This window comes from Cataglyphis hispanica, chromosome 14, assembly GCF_021464435.1.
Source record: "Cataglyphis hispanica isolate Lineage 1 chromosome 14, ULB_Chis1_1.0, whole genome shotgun sequence".
NCBI classification, from domain to species: domain Eukaryota; kingdom Metazoa; phylum Arthropoda; class Insecta; order Hymenoptera; family Formicidae; genus Cataglyphis; species Cataglyphis hispanica.
Window position 1 is genome coordinate 678,421 of NC_065967.1, and position 15,199 is coordinate 693,619.

The following is a 15,199-nucleotide window of genomic DNA, read 5'->3' on the forward strand; positions in this document are numbered from 1 at the left end:
CCGGAGAGGGATATAGGGAGATAGATAGCGTAGCGGCGCGCACATGCGAGTCGCGGCGGTGGCCCCGGCTGGGAGCCGCGATTGCATTCGCGCGTCCGAGGGGCAAGGGAAATGGGGGAGCGTGGGAGGGGTCGTGCGAACGGTGTGTAAGATAATTTAATGGGCGATAATCATGACACACATATGTACAGGGTGTCCCAAATATTTCGACGGTATTCCCTCGTGATGACACATTTCTCGGCTAGTTCGATGATTTTTTTTTTTACCTTAACAAGGATATTAAGATCGTTTAGTATCGGATATATTGAATTGGAATTTCGCGTAAATAAACTTTATCTGAAACATGTTTCTCTTGAGTATAATTCGAAAATTATTAATGCCTTCACATTTTCGTTAAGAACAAATCAGTTCCAGATTGATTTGAAGAATCTGCTGATAGAACATATGGTCCTTTGCTGGGACATCCTGTATACGTTAAGTAGGGGGAGCATAGCGCATATACACCGTCGTTCGTCGACTGGCGGAACGCGCGCGGGTCTATACTCGGCGCACATGCGCATGTCGCATGCGGCAGCCTCGCTCCAGAAGCTCTAGGGTAACCGGATGACTGGGGTGGTGAGGGCGAAAACTAGGAGAGGGGGAGATGATGTGGAAGCGCGCAGCGCCCAGGGTGCGAGACCCGTCTGTCGGGGGGATGGGCGGGGGTAGGAGTACGAAAATGACGCTTACCGATATCTACGTGTACGTAACGATTGTTAATTTGCTTGGCGGGGTCCTCTTGGTAGTCGGCGCCGACCTCGGCAGCTTCCGCGCAAGTCGCGAGCGAGCGACTCCGACTCTTCCTCTTCTCGCCCTTCGACCCCCTTGGCGCGACGCTCATCCGGAACCGGGTCAGTAAAGGCGCCCTGGCGAGAAGCTCACCCTCTCCCCCTCTTCCCCATTTCCCATTCCGATTCATCCCTCTTTACGGTATCGATGCCGATTCTCGCTCGGCTAATCATTCGCGCTCACTCCCGGCTTCGCGATTATGCGTATGCTGTCAATTCCTAGGAAGATCAACTCTTTTCTTTCTTTGATATTATAACAAGATTTTTTTTTTTTAATAATTGAAACGCATTAAGTAATATGTCGCGCGATATATTTGATTGAGAAACATTGGCTTAGAAATATGCGCGAGAGATTCAGATCGAAGATCGATCGGTGTTAATCATTGTGATGAAACACGATGATTAATGTTTACTTTACGGTATATTCTTTTCTGAGTCAGCGATATAATTGCAATGCCATTATTCATTTTCTCTTAATATATTGCGATATCACTTTTCGTTATAAATTTAATCATTATTTTATGACAAAATTTTTGTAAAAACAAATTCTTGCGATGATCAGCTCGAGGAAATCTCGATTGAGTATGCACGTATCGTAAAATTTTCTCCTGTTTCTTGCTGTGCATATATTCACTGAATGTGTCGAGAATCGCGTGATACGCGATCACTGAACTGTTGTTCATCGAGCATTTGCGACGCGTGATCGTTAAATGGCCATTGCTTTGGTCACTTTTTTTCCGTTTCACAATATATAACATTTTTTTACAAAAATTTGTCATTTCTAACTTTCTACCAAATGTCAAAAAATTGTTCTTCTCGGGTGAGAAGAGCGAAAGGAGAAAAAGTGTTTTGAATTTAAATTAAGATCTTAATTAAGTATAGAAGTTGACACTCTTGTCACGTGCGTTCCATTGTGAGTGGGAGAGAACCGTTGATGGAGAGAGGGAGACTGACAGAGCGGGAGCGAGAGACACGGCGGGGCGCGCGTCACAATCAATAAGCGTTTGCGGGGATAAGTGTTCCGTCGGTTCTTGATCGTCCCGGTATAATGCCCGCGCTTGCGTGATGTTCGCCGCGATTCCAGCGAGAGAGCTCGCTCGCGATTCCTGGCTCCGTGTGTATTGCGTTGTATCGTGTGCTAGATTAGAAATGTCATTTAAAAGAAAACATTTTACCTCCCAAATATATTGAAATTTCATATTTGCGATCTGAAATCGATATTTAGCTGACAATATTCGAAGGATTTAAAGAACGGATGCACAGTTTTCTTTTATATATATATATTCTATAGCAATTGCACAGGTATTATACATATAAAGAGGTACACGATAATGTGAAAAATTTATGAATATTTTCAAGACAACATAGTAATATCGTAAATATCATATTTTTAAAAACCAAAAGCGGAAAAAATCTGAATATTAAAAAAAAAAATTGAAAACAATTCGTTAATATTTTATCAAAACAATTTTTTTATTAATTAATTTGATGAACCTATGTATATGTTAAAAATATCGAGTCACGGATCAAATCCACCTGTAGTCAAACGTCGCGACGATTGACGCGACGACGCCTCGGGGGGAGGAGTGGAAAAAGGAGGCACCGCGTGCCACCGGTACCATCGACGACGCGCCGCGCGCGCTCATCTCGTTACGAGGCGTTTGTCAGCAGACTGCAATACCAATTAACGCGCGCGGACCATATGATGTTCGTTTCACCCCGCTGTGCGTTCGTATCGAATTTTATTTTAATCATTTTTACGGGCGTATTTTTAAAAGCGAAATTGTTCAAAAATGCAAGAGAGAGGAAGAGAAAGAATTGGCCCGTGCCCCTCACGGAAGTATTATTTATTTCGTATTATTATTTATTTATTTCATAATATTATTTATTTTTCTTAATATTATTTATTTCGTTTTTTTTCTTTCTTTATAAAATTATATTTTAAAGAGTCTTAATTTAGTTATTGAGGAACGCAGAGTACGTAGAGTAGAATAAAGTGGTAATGCTATGATTATGACGTTTGTCCCGGTGGTCACGAGTGAAAATCGATCGATCCTCGGTCATGTTAGCGTATCGCTTATTTATCGGTATTTAATCATAGTTGACCGTTTGTTGATACTGACTGCGGGTGTAGAAGTGGATTGATTGAACGCGGGGAAACACGATGTCGTACGATGACAGTGCGCCAGTTGCGTATTGCTTTTATCACAATGATGGGCTATAAATAGATCCTTTAATGCGAATCAATCGCATTTCGCTTTATCGGGGGAAATGTTATACAAATTTTACTTATAGATAACGTATGATACATCACGCGTTCATCTTTCCTTTTTTCTTTTTCACAAAAAAACTGTGAAAATTTGGAAAGGATCAATGCTCTCTTGAAGCTGACATATTTTATATAATTTAGAAATTGGAAGAGATCTTTATTCTTGATAATTGATGCAAGATATGCAAATGGGCGGACAAAAATAGACATTTTTATCAGCGACAGAACTTTCCTTTGTGTCCATCGCATAAAGCAGCACACCCTTTATTACGCCGTGGAAACAAGGTGTTCAGCTTGAAATCGATACTTGCCACTTCGCGGCATCGTTGACGACTCGTGATTTTATTAACGAGACCATGGCTCTCCTTCGGAGATCCTGCACCTTTCTCTGCCCACCCCCGCCAACTCCTTCCTTCGTCTTTCGCCGTTACCGGTTGCTGGTTTCTGTTCCCCATCCCCCGTCCCCCTCCCCCTCTCTTCTCTTTCCGGACGAAACTCGACACTTCTCCTGGGACGCGATATTGATCGCGGTTTTGCGGATGAAAAGATTACCGCGATCCCCGATAACGTTGCGCCCTGTACGTACATTCAGCTCTCATATATTCAGCTCGTGTTCGCGGCTCTCAATACGCTAATGCTAAAGCTTTGCTTGAGAGAAGGAAACTAATTTGCTCCGGACGACAGGGAGGATTATCACTTCAACAAATCAATCATCGTCTCGTCGATCGTGCAAATATCGAGAACAGGAGAATTACAAAGAAATACTCGCGTTTATTTACTCATAAAAAGAGATTCCTGACGATAAACATCTGGAAGAGAATCTTTTCACCTTAAAATAAGATCCATCGTAAATGAGCGCAACATTAATGTCATTTATCCTAAATTATCTAGGATGAAGAAGACTATAAATTTTTTGGCTTAATCAATGTTAATGATTGTTTTTAATTTTTTTACCTATTATTTTCGAAAAGTTAAAAAATACACGAATACGCAGAGATATGCATAATGCATGTCTTTATTAAAGAATTTATATATTTCTCTGAAAAAATCGAAATCAGAAATCATATTACTTTAATAGTCCCGTGATATTTTAGCGTGATGTTTTCATTGACGGAACGTTAACCGGCCACTTGTAGAAAGCTGACCTTGACCGAGAGCACAACCTACTTGTGGTGCATCGGGAATGAAGTCGATCATCCTGCGAATCGTCTCGAACGTTGCTCAAACATTATTGATTGTAAGCGCGCGACGTAAAAAAATCATTACATTAACAAACACATAATTTTATTATATTTAGTAACGCGTGTCTGTTTCGTCTCGTCGTGAACCGAGGATCGTGTCTGACGGCGATGAAAAGACGAGAAATCATCATCATCATCGGGGAGGGGGATAAACCAGCCGTTGTACACTGCCGGTGAACTAAACGCTGGATTAGTTGGTTCAACTATTCCAGATATCGTGGCTCAAAATATCGCCGCTTCTCAGATAAGCGCTCCACGTATCCCAGCAATAACCGATAATCATTTCTTATCGACTCTGCCTCTTTCATATTTCTTAAACGAAATAAACGTTTCCCGACTCTGGATCCCCAATTATGAACCCCCAACTGATAACGCAACGAAATATGTTTAGACCTTATTTATATTCTTATTCATATATTCATATAGTCTTTTTTAATATTTATTTATTTATATTTATTTAATATTTATTACTTAATATTTAATATTTATTACTTTTTAATATTTATATTTGTTCTGTGAGATATATATATATATATATATACATTTTTAATTAAATTTTTATAAATGAAGTCTGCTTTCTGAAAAAACATGGAAAATATGGAATTTTCAAGAATTTTTTTTGTATCTGGAAAAATGAGAGATATTTCGTAGAATTTTATTGGGACTCGGGGAATATTTTTAAAAAAGTCTCTTTTTGACAATGTTGATCTTATATTGTAAATAATTGGCAATCTCTGTTATCTCTGTTTAAAAAATATATTCAAATCTTAACAAGCTATTAAATACACGATAGATATTTTTTTATTGAAATTGAATTTTAGTGGTAAAAAAAGTTATTACGCGAGTGAAAAATGTTTATTTCACGATGTTTATTCAGCTACCTATTCATTTTTTTCTTAATAAATTTGCGAATCTGTACGTGAAGCTTGAATCTCTCTCGCCGGGCGCGATAAAACGCGGATAAGCAAAAGAGCGACTTACTTCGTCGTTCGATTCGAAACGCTATCCGATGCACAATCATACTAGCTCCGCTTTCTTGCATCAACCAGCCATGACCTGCCTCAATGAGTTGTCGTCAAGCGCGGCAGGGTCGGATTGGCCGCGTGACAATTCCGCCGACGATCGCCAGAAGAGATTGTACTTCGGAGAGAAATGTCGCGTTCGAAGAGAAAAGATATTTCGATCGGCGCGTTGGCGGATACGGATTCGCAAAAATGCTCTTCGACACGCGCGACGATAAGAGATACGTCCGAGGCATTAAGTGGTTTTGTAACTTTCAACGTTGTTTACAGAGAGAGCGAGACAGACAGACAGACAGCTGAGTAATCGCGTTGCGCAAAAAGAATGACTCCGAGAATCTGCCATCTATTTTGTGATCTATTTTATTTTCTAATTTCTTTCTTTATTTTTGCCAAAGAATCCCTTATCTAGGCGAGAGATAGTTCTATCGATTTGTGTGAAAACGGCATTTGCAATGCTAATCACTGGCAACGTATAACATGTTGGAAGTTATATTTTACGTTAAAAGGACCTGCGTAAATTTACGCCTTTCTCTTTTAAATTTTCGGAAATTTGTTTCACAAAATTATATTCCTTTAACACGTTCAGGCGCTAGTAAAATATTTTTCTTTTTTTTTTATTTTTATACATAAAATATTTTTTTCCCGGTGATTGTACATCGGTGCATTCAGAGAGATGCTGCGCGTTTTAATTATTTTAATTAGCCGCTGTGATAATAGCGGCGTATTTTAATTATTTTAAGTAAGCGGTCGTGGTGAATTTATTATACATCGCACGCTGAAAACTGTCGGAGGTTTTAGCGAGGATACGACATGCGTAAACGTTTGCACGACCTTCGCATCTATACATTCCCAAGGTAAATCTCCGACACTCGTTAATACTGCATTAACATAGTCATAACGAGAATAGATAATACAGGTGACACTTCGCCGAATACGTGTAATCTCACGTTTCGGAGATATCGTTATCGATGCCAATTATCGTAGCCGATCGGATGTTAATTTTGACTGAATAAATTCCACACGAACATAGTTGTCCAAGTTATCTATCTAAAATCTAATTTTTTTTTTTTAGACAGAGACAAAAATTATCACTGAGAGAAAGAATTTTAAGTAGATTATATTTTTAAGTAGAATTATATAATTACAGATGCAATTTTCAGAGCGAACTTTTGGATTAAGAGATCTATTTCTTTGTCACAAAATACTTAAATATCCATTCTTCCTTTACTTTCAGAATCCTTGCGCGATTACAACGGGCTTTCGGCGGATCTTTACAAGCCCTCGAATTACGACAAGCTCGCGCTATCGCTCCTGTCGCCGCTGCCAAACGAGCAGGACTTTGCCATCAACGTTTGCACCCTTTTGTCGAACGAGGGCAAGCACACTCTACGGCTGGACAAATATCCCCGATTAGTGAACATTCTTTTGGCGCACGCCGGTGTCTTCGACTCGCCCGGTACGCGGCAACTCTTTATCGAGGTGTACTCGCGCGTCCGCAACTATTCGATCAACTCCTTCTGGTCGGACGTGCTTGACTCCCAGGACGTGATAGATCTCACGAACGAAAGGACCTTTATGAAGAAGCCGCTCACAAGTCTGCCGACGTTCTCTAGACGGAAGACTTTGGAGAAGGAGAAGGAGAGCAAGCAACAGGATGTCGCTGCGTCGACGACAGAGAACGAGGAGACGACGACGCTGATTGATATCGATGGGGTGAGATGATTATTTTTTTCTTAAAATATCTTTGATATTTCTAAATTTAATATCCTTGAAGTAATCTTAAGTATATAATCGCTTCACTGTTTGCGATTATACATATATGAACTCTTTAAGTGTCTCCTTAATTGTATTGTTTTCTGTCCTCTTGTTTTTGAGATTCCAAACGTTATGGTTTCGCATGATTTCAGATACTTCCAGATTGCTCACGATTGGATCTGCTTACGTCGGACGAAAGCCTGAGAGATCAAAACCAAAATTCCATTAAGTTCGAGGAGGAGGATAAGGATCTGTTTTGCGTCGGTAGGACATTAGGTACGCAGGATCCATATGGTCAGCGTGTGCTGCAAATCGCGTCGATCCTACGGAATCTCAGCTTTACGCCAGAGAACGCGGTGGTGTTAGGCAGGAATCGGTGTTTCCTGCGATTCGTCCTGTTGTGCGTGAGAGCGAGATGGAGTAATCTGCACCAGCTCGGCTTTGACGTACTAGGGAACATAGCGAACGAAATTATTCTAAAGGAGGCCGGCGAGAGGATAACGAACGTCGTTCTATCGTGTGTGGCCATGGGAATTGAGTCTCAGGACAGGTTTATCGTTATATCTTGTCTGGAGGTGCTTAACAAGATTAGCCAGCAGGACATCAACGAAGAAATTGTCACGTTTGGCTTGGCAGACAATGTATATGAACTTATATGCAGGTATAAACACTGGTTTTTTTAATATATTTTCCAGATTTTTTGTTGTGATTGTATGTTCTTTATAAAATTTCATTGTGCTTGCTTGCAGATTTTTAGCCCTGAGCGACATAGCCCTTTTAGTATACACTTTGGAATGTTTATACGCTTTAACGTCACTGGGTGAAAGGCCATGCACGAGCGTCGCGCGAGTTCGTGGTGCCATCGACACCCTCGTCGCCCTCGTCACCGTGGAGGCGCAAAGTTACGGTCCAAAGGCTTGTATTCTCATGCGAGTGGTTGAAACAGTCTCCACAGTGGCGGCGCAACAAAACATTGCTGCGCAGGGCGCTGCTCCCGTTACTCCCGCTACGCCAGCTGCAACGACTACGTCTGTTTCTACTCCGTCTACTCCAGCGACGGTCACCGCAACAGTTACTGCATCACCTGCCAGTCCGGCATCATCTCGACCTACAACTCCCGCCGCGACCTCAACCAAGTCGACAACGCATAGTATGTAATCTTCTGGCCCCCTTTTTCCCAGGATGTTAAAATCTGAGTGTTTTATATATATATATATATATATATATATATATATATATATGTATATCGCCGAACGTTGCTTTTCATGTTTATAGAAGCAGTGGAGACAGCTAATGCGATTCAACAGCAGAATGCGCATCAACAAATCATTCAGGAGAACGAGCAGTTTGCTTTAAATTGGGTGAGAGCGACCTTCGAGCTCGCGCCCGGTACACGCATTGAGCAGGAAGAGTTGTATAAAAAGTATCTCGGCTGCTGCACGAAAATCGGCAGACGAGGTGTGATAGCCCCGCTGCATTTTCCCAGATGCGTTAGGTGATTGCCTCGGACAATGAAGTATAAATTATCAAATGTAAAATATGCGTGTATGTTTCTTAATACATGTCATGTATGTTTCGTACACAGATCCGTTTTCGGCAGTATCGTGGGGCCGAATCCGTTGAAGGGAGAGAATACCGGTACCCAGTATTACGAAGGCATCCGTGTACGAGCGTCACCCACGCCGATCACTTATCCGAGCCAAACTACCGCTGCAGTCGCGACTAATACACTACCGATTCCGGCGGTCAACACTACTCCAGTAAAGGTGCTTCCCGTTCAACAGCGTACAGTCAAGAATATAAGTCCCGCACCCGATAGCACGGCCGCTCCCCAGGTCGATAGTCCCGCTGCGTCGTCCGGGACGCAAACGACCTCTACCACCCCCGCGTCTCCCATCCTCAAAGCCCAATTATCCGCACCGCCGAAACCCTCGTCCAACAACACCTCGAGCCAGTCCCAAAATCCAGTGACCAAGGTCGATTCTAAAAGTCAGGTGGGTCCGAGTCCTAGCTCTCTCTCTGTACCGTTCTCTGCCGTTCTCGTTCATGACCTTAGATCTCACTTTGGTTGTATTGTAGCTTCATAACGGTATTTTTACTGTTGGTTTTTCCATTTTAACACACGAACTAGAATTTACTTCCTTGTAATACAGGGGTGAGAGAGTTTCCTTTGCATGCTTTGTAAAAATCCTCGACTTAATTCTCTGATCATCGATGTAGATAAAGTAGAATAATCGTAAGCGCAATATTCATTCATTTCACTTTTGCACAAAATCTCTTAGAGATTATCTATAATTTTATATTTACTATTTTATAAGATATATGAAACTTTCTTTGCTATACGTAGGACGATACTTCTTATTTGCAATCATCGTTGCAGTCTTAAAAAAAATATTGCTTGGAATTATTTCCGAGGAAATCAATGTAATCATATATCATTCGTAATTTATGCTTGTTAAACGCTTCTTCCAACTGCGCAAAATGATAGCTCCGCTATAACGTACGAGATATATCGCAGATTGTGTGCTCACGTAAATGCTTACTATATTCTTCGAAGCCGAGATCTCCGCTATGGTGGTTGAAATTTGTATGTTGCCTCCTTGTCGATTAGGTATCAGTATCGCATCCGCATCTGAGCCAAGCGTTGCTAGCGAGCGGTTCCCAAACGCCGCAACAACAGCAACAGCCACAGCCGCAACAACAGTCACAAAGTGTCCAGGTAGTTGTTAAGGAAGATAATCGAAGTGGCACTACGTCGAGTTCCATAATAAAAAGCCTATTGGCTACTAAGGTAACAATCAGCAGCGACTGCATGCCCAGTACTGCTGCGACTTGTGTGTCTACCCCTACTGCCTGTGTAACAAACACTACCGCTAGCATCGCATCCAGCATCAGTGCCAACCAGCTAATAACCAGCAACCAGGTATCATTGTTGTACATTAACAAGAATAAGTAGATTTTTTTGGTTTTCACAATTTTTTTCTAAAACATATCAGATTGAAATCTTCAGAATTGTTTTCCTGATATTTTAATGATGATTATGTTATACAAATAATAATGAGAAAATTTAATGTGCATTTCAAATTAAATATTAAATCTTATATATATATAAAACAATATGCGCAGTGTAAAATAAAGAATAGCATATAAATTAATATAAATCCGTTTTTTTTTTTTTTTTTAATTGAATTAGGTAATTTTTTAATTTATATTGTAATTTTTTTTCTTTCATTATGTGCGAGATTTTTTGACAACTTTATTATATATTATGAAGTAAGATATCTTTTTTTTCTTGCTAAGATATTTGTTCCAATTTCTAATCTACATTAATTATGTCGCAGTAGTATATATGCAGGAATACAATAAGTATATGCATTACGTTTTATATGCATTCTTCTTTTTAGTATTTGTCAAAATGTCTGCGCTTATGATGTAGTGTTGGTTGATGTATTTAAATTTTTGTTATGTATTTTGTTGTTTCTTCTTTTTTTTGAGAGATATAAACTCAGACCAGAATGGCGTGTCCTTTCCTCTCCTTCTTGACAAATATATTACATAAAAGAATCATTAGCAATATTTAACAGAGTGATTCTGAAGTATAAATCAGTAATATTAAACACTAACAAACCGCATGGTTTTTGATGAATTTGATTGTTTTCTACGATATTTCTTTTTTCCGATAGTGAATTCGATGACGTTGAGATATGCTATAATATTGGAAAAGAATTCGAAAGATTATTTGCGCTTATTTTCCTGTTTAACATCACCGTGGACGTTTCCTTAGGTTGCCCAACGCCAGCAGCAGCAGAGGTTATTGCAGCAACAAATGACGGGCGTAATGCAACCCGCCGCACCTGCAGCCACTCCAGCCACAATACTCCCAAAGACTCCCTTGAATGCTAAGCAGAAATCGGCACTCGCACCCATTCCTGCCAAAAAAATACAAAGGCTCAACGGGGCCAAGTTTGTTGTGACTAATAACTGCGAGAAGGTACGTATCATCGTTAGCTTCTAACGATGTAAGCTCGGGCGAGATTTTGTATATGTCACCTCGATTGCATTGAGTATCTCGTTTATTCCAGACTGAAGTAAATGATAACGACAACGCCAATCAAATCGTTACATCTACCATCACTTCTACCACCACAATGATGATAAATTCGACTGAAAACCACATATCCTCTTCACCGGCCAAGGTCTGTCGACCGCCCTTGACAACGACTGTCGTCACCGTCGCCACTGCTACATCAAACAAGATTAATCAACGCACAACATATACTTCTATTGCCGAGGATTCGGACTCTACCAACAACTCGCTAGCGTCGAGTAGTGGCATCGGTGGCAGCAGGGACTGTTCCGGCGTCGGCGTCGAGGAGGAAAATATGTTGACGAGTTTTGAAGGTATTCTACTTAATGGCGCGCCGGCGAGCAACAACAATATGGATATCGATGCGCAGGAAGATGGCTCGTCCAAGGACTCGTCAAGCGTGAGTTCAAAAGATAAACCATTACAGAGTATGATGCTAGTGGATCTGTTAGAGAGAAAAGTCGACAAAGAGCCGATATTGAACGGTGTGCTCGGTAAAAATTCCATTAATGAAAAGGAGATGGATCTAGTGGAGAATCACATCAAGAAAGTGTTAAAAGAATCTCCTACCGAGATGAAACTAAAGACCGAGATGGAGGGTGGCAATATCATACAAAACGTTATACAGAATGAGGCATCCGAGGACACTCTGATCGAAGCGCCGCGAGGAATCAAGAGATCAGCTAGTGAGTCGGACGAATTGGATATCAAAAAGCCGAAATATTCCAATGGCACAATGTCGCCTGATCCAGCAGTCGACTCGACTACAGCGGAGTCCACGGTATCGAGTATAAAATCCGAGGAGCAAGACGATGATAAGGACAGCGAAAAAGCGACTGTTTCCTCCACCGCAGCGAATCTCTATGCCGCCTTGGCCGCTGATTGCATAGAAGACGAGACAGATCTGGAAGAACAAGTGAATGTCAACAAGGACACGATAAAGGAAACGACAGCGGCGACGATAGCAGCACCTCTTCCACCTCCTCCTCTTCATGTCAAAACGGACACGACGCCGACTATTCTTGTTAAGGAAGATCCACCAACTTTGCACATCAAGGAAGAGCCTCACATATTCATCAATCAAATCACTCAAGCACCGCAGCCACAACCATCGCTGCCGCATCAACAGCAGCAGCAACTCATAGTGACGGCGCCCAGGCAGATAGTCGTGCAACAGACGATTCCGAACAACCAAGTTATCATTCCCACCGCATCGGTAAAGGGAAGACCGCCCCCGAGTCAACCTCAAGTGCTACTACAACAGAGCGCTGGTGGGCAGCTACAATATGTAGTATCTGGTGGTGTACCCGGTCAAAACTATGTACTGGCGCAGCCTCAAACAGCTTTGGTGCAGGGTCAAGCTCAAACCGTTCTTGTGGCGCAGACGACGCAGCAACAGGGAACTGGTACCAAGACGATCATCATATTGCAACCGCAGGCCGCTGCACAGCCGACTCCACAGAAGATGGTGGCGGTAACGCCGCAAGGGCAGCAAGTGGTTGTGACGCAAGTGCCGCGACCAATTTTACAGAGTCCGGCGCTCGGCAACATTCCACCGCCTCTCGTACCAACGTCCGCTACTATTCCGCAAGCCTCCATTATAGTTAATAGTTCAGTGGCGCAGGCCAACCCGAACACAGTGACTGTTACAATCCCGGCAATGGCCCAGCAAACTCCGGTTTCCACCAGCGTGCCGTCCAGGGTGGTGACTCCTACTCCGGCATCAACGCCGCCGCCCACGAGACCGACGACGCCACACCAAGCGGCCGCCACTCACGGCATATCCGCGGTTAAGCCGCCAGTCGTCACGAAAGTCGTGAAGACGGTGAGTTCGTCGACCTCTACCGAGCCAGAGTCAAAACCCTCTACGAGCCAGCAACCAGCGTCGCAGACGCTATCGCAATCGTCGCAGGAGAATAAAACTATCACAATCAAAATCGACCCTAACGCTTATCTGTGCGAATGGCGAGGATGTCTTAGGTAAGTTCGAAGATAATTAATTTTCGGAATTGAGAGTTTTCTGTTAATCGGTTTCTATCTCTGAAATTATCGAGTAAAATATAATAATCCATTTATGGCGCGTGACGGTTTGATATGAAAAGTATTTCGATTTCAGACAATTTAAAACACCACACGAGGTCTACCTTCACGTTTGCGAGGCTCACTGTCCGACCGGTGGCGAGGAGATATTGTGTCTATGGGCGAGTTGCGATGCTCTCAAGAGACGCAGATTTTCGTTAATGACGCACCTTTACGATAGGCACTGCAACGCGGATGTAAGTAATTTTACAATTTATTTTCTCTTATTAATCTCGTTGAAATTAATAAAGGGCGAGATCCGCGGAGAGCTTCACATTCGCGATAATCTTTTTCCAGACAATGTCGATAAGGAGGAAACAGTTGACGGTGACGGGTAAAACCGAAGTCTCCACATCCACACCTCCGACTCCGCATCATCCCGGATACGCACCCAATGCCGCATTCCATGCTATTAAACGGCACGCTCTGGAATTCGTTAATCCTAAGGAGTTAATGGTAAGTTTGCAAAACGTTTCATAATTTTTAAATTTGTGCTCGAAGACATGGAGTTTGCCGTTCTCTATTCGTGTTCTCTCTGTATACATTTAAAACGAATTAAATCGGTACTTTAATAAAATATTGTTTGCATTGTGTGCGTGCGTATGTATTGTTATACTTGATTGAAAATGAAAGATTGATAAAGTTGTAAGATTGAAAAATATCAGGTGGAACAATGTTTATAGAATTTTGGATAGCATTTTGGAATAAAAATGGGCGAACAATATAGACACGAACGGAAGAACAGGATTAAGCGAAATGTATTTTGTATGATCCGCGAGAATAATCTTTGAGGGAAACTTTGTCCCTGCGATAATGTAAATCAATATACAAATTACACTGCTACACAGATTTGTAATACACATATCTCGTAATACACTTCTCTTTTATAATTTTTCTCATATATTGATATTCTATCAAGTCGATTCTGTGAAATCTCCCGACAATCTTCGATCCTGTCCCTTTGAGAATCTTTGAACGATTAATTTAACAAAATTTCTTGTTCTCTCTCTTCCCTGGCGAAGCAGCAGAGGCCGTCCAAGCCCGCTGCAGCCACCTCAACAAGCTCTTCTTCTCCCAGACCTGGGCAAAATTCTCCACCGGAACAGGTAAAAAATGTGTTCAGAGTTGGAAAGAAACCACAACCACAGCCACAGCTCCTGTGCGCTGCTGCTGTTGCTGTCCCTTTTGTCGCCTCTTTGTGCTTTTTTTATTCTTTCTCTGTTTTCGCACACCATATATCATTCCTCAAATTCCTCGTTTGTTTTATCCTTTCGTTTGTTGTAGCATGTTTTTTTTTCATTTTTATTTCGACATTACATACATCTCGTAGCATTTGTCTTTTTTTACATGTGTCCGACTCGCAATACTTATGTTAGGAAGGTGTTGGCACAGTGTTTCGATAGAGCAGCAGAAAGCAGAATTCGTACAAAGTAGATGCGTTAGACGTAGGTCTGAATATGTTATTTGTCTGTACGTATATTTGTTTTATTGTTGTAATATGGTTAAGGTGCAAGGATATGATTCGCTGTTACATGTTATGTACGTGGAATTCACGTGGCAGTCAGGACAACAAACAAACCGCAGCTTCGCCGAGAGATTGCAGCTTCTTACATGACATTAACACGACTCTCATATGACGCATTCATAGAAAGAAATCATACAATTTAGAATCGCCGTATACCATATCCATGCATTTTTCATATAAGTTTTTTTTAGCAATTAAAGCTCAGTGTCTTCATCCGTATTGATTGCTGCCTGTATATGGAAAGAAAACGAGCGCTCGTGATCGTCAACTGTTATCTTCTTATTTTACAGGATGACAACGAAGGTCCAGTGACCAAAAGTATTCGCCTAACGGCAGCTCTCATTCTTAGGAACCTAGTCATATACTCAACACATGGTAGAAGGTAAACTTTCGT

The 15,199-nt window shown here is 41.6% G+C and overlaps 1 protein-coding gene across 8 annotated transcripts in view; it reads left to right on the plus strand.

Moving 5' to 3' along the window:
* The window catches only part of LOC126854440 (AT-rich interactive domain-containing protein 2), a 44,178-nt gene that overhangs the window by 26,342 nt on the left and 2,637 nt on the right, over window positions 1-15,199 (plus strand). For 2 of the 8 annotated variants that reach the window (XM_050601175.1, XM_050601178.1), the window contains exons 5-16: window positions 6,594-7,072; window positions 7,267-7,775; window positions 7,864-8,264; window positions 8,390-8,609; window positions 8,700-9,108; window positions 9,726-10,037; window positions 10,899-11,105; window positions 11,197-13,181; window positions 13,318-13,477; window positions 13,578-13,736; window positions 14,303-14,386; window positions 15,096-15,187. In XM_050601175.1, coding sequence (XP_050457132.1) covers window positions 6,594-7,072; window positions 7,267-7,775; window positions 7,864-8,264; window positions 8,390-8,609; window positions 8,700-9,108; window positions 9,726-10,037; window positions 10,899-11,105; window positions 11,197-13,181; window positions 13,318-13,477; window positions 13,578-13,736; window positions 14,303-14,386; window positions 15,096-15,187 — 5,017 coding nt within the window. The remainder of the gene's footprint in view (window positions 1-6,593; window positions 7,073-7,266; window positions 7,776-7,863; window positions 8,265-8,389; window positions 8,610-8,699; window positions 9,109-9,725; window positions 10,038-10,898; window positions 11,106-11,196; window positions 13,182-13,317; window positions 13,478-13,577; window positions 13,737-14,302; window positions 14,387-15,095; window positions 15,188-15,199) is intronic. The other 6 variants (XM_050601180.1, XM_050601181.1, XM_050601177.1 and 3 more) reach the window with 6 other exon arrangements.